Below are 3,674 nucleotides of genomic sequence, written 5' to 3' on the forward strand. Positions count from 1 at the left end.
TGGAGAATTGTCTTTCTTTCTTTCTTTCTTTCATTCTTTCTTTCTTTCTTTATTTCTTTCTTTCTTTCTTTCTTTCATTCTTTCTTTCTTTCTTTATTTCTTTCTTTCTTTCTTTCTTCTCCTTGCAGACTACTGTTATCGAGGCGTACCCACTTCTATTAAATGGAACGCAGACGCCCCCTGCTGGATGGGCTGGTGACCAACAGGACCGTCGTTGCTAGGCAATGTAAAACTTTCTCTGATTGGCTAAATTCAAGCAGCGAAACCAATCAGCGCTTGTTTTATAGATACTTGGCTTCCCGCATAAGCGTCCGGATACGACCGGTGTTAAATCAGTTACTCTGTAAATTTAAGTTAGCTTTTTGTTTTTGTACAGTTTTTAAAGAGCAGAAGACTTATTTTATTTACATTCTAGGTACAGACTTTGGTGTTTTAAAGCAGTTTTGCGATCGGTCTGTAAAGTCGCTGTAAAGAAAAGCTTTGAGCTCAATATATTGAGGTAAAAGTGTTTTCATCATGATTAAATTCAACTTCAGACGGGATAAAGACAAGGAATTCGTAAGTTTGATTAGATTTTACACTTTTTAAAGCCCTGCCGGTAGTTCTGCTGCTTTGTCTGTAGCTAGCAAAGCCTCAGTCCCTGATTAGCCTATTTAATGTTTTTAGCTAAAACTGACTTTTTCTCCACATATTAAAACATTTCTTTTTAACAGTTGCTAAAATACCTCCATAATTTGATCACATGTAGTCAGTATCACTTCAATGTGTTTAGCTGGGATGATATTCAGTAGCAACACAAAGTAATACATTAAAATATGTCTAATATAATCTTCAGTGATTGTTTTGCAAATAAAAAAATGGAGTCAGAGCAGCTTTTTTATTGCAGGCATGTTTTAACATGCTTAGTTAAACTGCTCACTTATTTATTGATCTATCTAGTTGATTTTTCTATCTAAAAATAGCAAATAGCAGGTAGTGTCTTTCAAATATTCATAGGATTTAAATAGATTCCCTTTCATTTCTGTTTATTTGTTCCCTTTATTATTTGTGGATTTAAAGAATCCACTTTATTATTTTATATATTTTTCCTATTTGTTTCTCTTCTTTCATAAAGCCAAGATTATTGTAATTCACAACTTATTGTTTAATTTCCTATTTGTTTAATAAAAAATAGAAAAAGAAATCACCTGAGCTGTGGATCTTTACAACTCCTCCAAAGTTACCAGGTGCCTCTTGGCTGCTTCACTGATTTTAATAAAATACCTCATTTTTAAAGATGTTCTTAACTTTATCGCCTGCATTTCTTGGTCTTCATGACATTCAAACATTTAAGGCCTTCGCCTTAAATGTTTGAGTTCTTTTCACTAACACTGGACGTCCACTTATTTTTAAAATACTTTTAGGGTAATCAGAGTAAACTGGGAAAAATCAAAATCTGTATAAGTTGTTTTTTCTCAAAATAAGTGCATTTGTTCTTGGATTGAGGAGGTAAAAGAGACATTTTGCCAATCGAACAAGACAATTTACATTTAAAATAAGAAAACACAATTACATTGCCTAATTTCAAGTGCATATTATCTAATTATCTTGTTTTAAGAGTAAAAATACTGATTCCATTAGCAAACTGTCTCAATTACCTACTCAAATTAAGGGTAAATACTCTTAATTTAAGAAAATTTTACTTATTTCTAGATAATTTTTCCAGTGTAGCTGGACCATATTTGACTTATTATTATTAGCCGAGGTTTAAAACTGTGTTATTTCACCTCCGCTTCACCATTCGCTGGAAATTTGTGTTGCTTTACACAGAAAATCCCACTAAAAACATTGAAGTTTCTGTTTGCTACATGTCATGAAATCCATGCGTTCTACTGCAAGGCATGTTGGTCTTTTTCCATCTGCATCCCTTGTTCCACACAGCAAAAATGATTTAGAAATAAGTAAGAATTTCTTAAATTAAGTGTATTTATCCTTATTTTAAGTAGGTAAATGAGATAGTTTGCCAATCGAATGAGTATTTTTACCCTTAAAATAAGATAATTAGATGGTATTCACTTGAAATACGACAATGCAATTGTGTTTTCTTATTTTAAATCTACATTGTCTTGTTCCATTGGCAAAATGTCTCTTTTACCTCCTCAATTTAAGAACAAATGCACTTATTTAAAGAAAAGATGACTTATCTAGATTTTGATTTTTTTTCTAGTGCATTAAAATGGCATTTATCATTTCATTGACAATCATTCCACCTCTGTGCATAAGAGTCGTTGATTTAGTTGTTTGAGACAGACTGACCCTGGAAGCTCTCCCTCTGTTGATCTGTTGTGTAGAAGCACATAGCTCACGGTTTGATTCCTGCCGCCTCCATCGCTCCTAGAGCCGCTGTGCCTCGTACTCCTCCCCCACAAAGCCCAGACCCCTCACCTGAGAGACATAGGTACCTGCTGACACTCTCCCTTTGTTACCTGCAACATCCTTTCACATTTCACACCATATTCTATCATTTAAGCTTCTTTTTTCCCCCCTTTTTTAAAAAAATAAAAAAGTTTTTCAGTTTTGCATGATTTGCATATTGCATGAAGTGTTAAATATTTGGCATTATTACTATATTGTAATTAAAACGCTTAATATAAGCTCTCATTGATGTTATCAAGATCTTGCATAAGATTTGGTCAAATCAGTACAGAAAAAGCTCAGCTAACAGAAAATCTACCTTCTCCTGTGGTAATCTTAGTCCTGAGAAAGAAATCTCATTGACATCTTGCAGGATAAGCTGAAGAACGTTGTCATTAACTCTAAAATATACAGTAGATATAACAAGGATGTGATAAACTCCCATATTTACCGACTCTGCCTGTTTTTTCTACCTAAAGCTTGTGCTCACGTCCACAGATCTGCTTTAGCTGCAGCTATTCTGTCTTCCTCACTCACTGGACAGACGTGGGCCATCCCGCCGGCTCGTCCAAGGTCCTTCTCTGAGACGGATCGTTCAGAATCCTTCGTATCTGAGCCGAACTTCAGCACCGCACTTTACACCAGGTAGAGACCTTAGACTAAGAAATGCTCCTTTCAGAGTCAATCTGTCACTAAAACCACTAAAAGCTTCCTGAGACTCTAAAATGGTCACACCTGGACTGCAAGGAAGAAACTTTTACTTGTAAAAGGTTTTCTCCTCTGTTAAACAGCTAACTTTCTTCTACCATAACCTTACACTCAACAGAGACAGATGGTCGGATGATTTAGCCAGCCGGCCTCGCCTGTCGTCCCCAGAGCACTCTGAGGGGGAGCTGGAAGATGGAGAAGAGGAGGCTGATAACCAAGAGGATGCAGAGGGACATATCTACCAAACTCTGGACAGACAGGAGGATATTAGGGAGTCAGAAACGGCTAATGACCCTCCTCTAGAAGCAACGGTATGGAAGCACCAAATGATGTTGGGCAATATTTTTATCTACGTGTGTTTACTCTGTTAAATACTGATCAGTATGTCTTGGAGCGAAATGAAAATGAATCAAAGAGGGGAAAAAATTACAGCATTACAGTCAAACAAGACAAAATTCTCTTTAACTTTAAATCATATCCAAGAAGGCCGATGTAGCATCTGTCCATCTGTTAGATGTGCCTGGTTTATAGCCTCGTGAGACCATCCTGATCTCGCGAGCTTTCAAGGTTTC

The 3,674-nt window shown here is 36.1% G+C and overlaps 1 protein-coding gene across 2 annotated transcripts in view; it reads left to right on the forward strand.

Moving 5' to 3' along the window:
* The first annotated feature begins 314 nt into the window (after positions 1-314).
* The window catches only part of cep89 (centrosomal protein 89kDa), a 111,780-nt gene continuing 108,420 nt past the window's right edge, over positions 315-3,674 (forward strand). For both annotated transcript variants that reach the window (XM_015375173.1, XM_015375175.1), the window contains exons 1-4: positions 315-558; positions 2,331-2,437; positions 2,893-3,039; positions 3,221-3,413. In XM_015375173.1, the coding sequence (XP_015230659.1) occupies positions 517-558; positions 2,331-2,437; positions 2,893-3,039; positions 3,221-3,413 (489 nt within the window). In that variant the 5' untranslated portion in view covers positions 315-516. The remainder of the gene's footprint in view (positions 559-2,330; positions 2,438-2,892; positions 3,040-3,220; positions 3,414-3,674) is intronic.

This window comes from Cyprinodon variegatus, unplaced genomic scaffold (assembly GCF_000732505.1).
Source record: "Cyprinodon variegatus isolate N-32 unplaced genomic scaffold, C_variegatus-1.0 Scaffold114, whole genome shotgun sequence".
Classification (NCBI taxonomy): domain Eukaryota; kingdom Metazoa; phylum Chordata; class Actinopteri; order Cyprinodontiformes; family Cyprinodontidae; genus Cyprinodon; species Cyprinodon variegatus.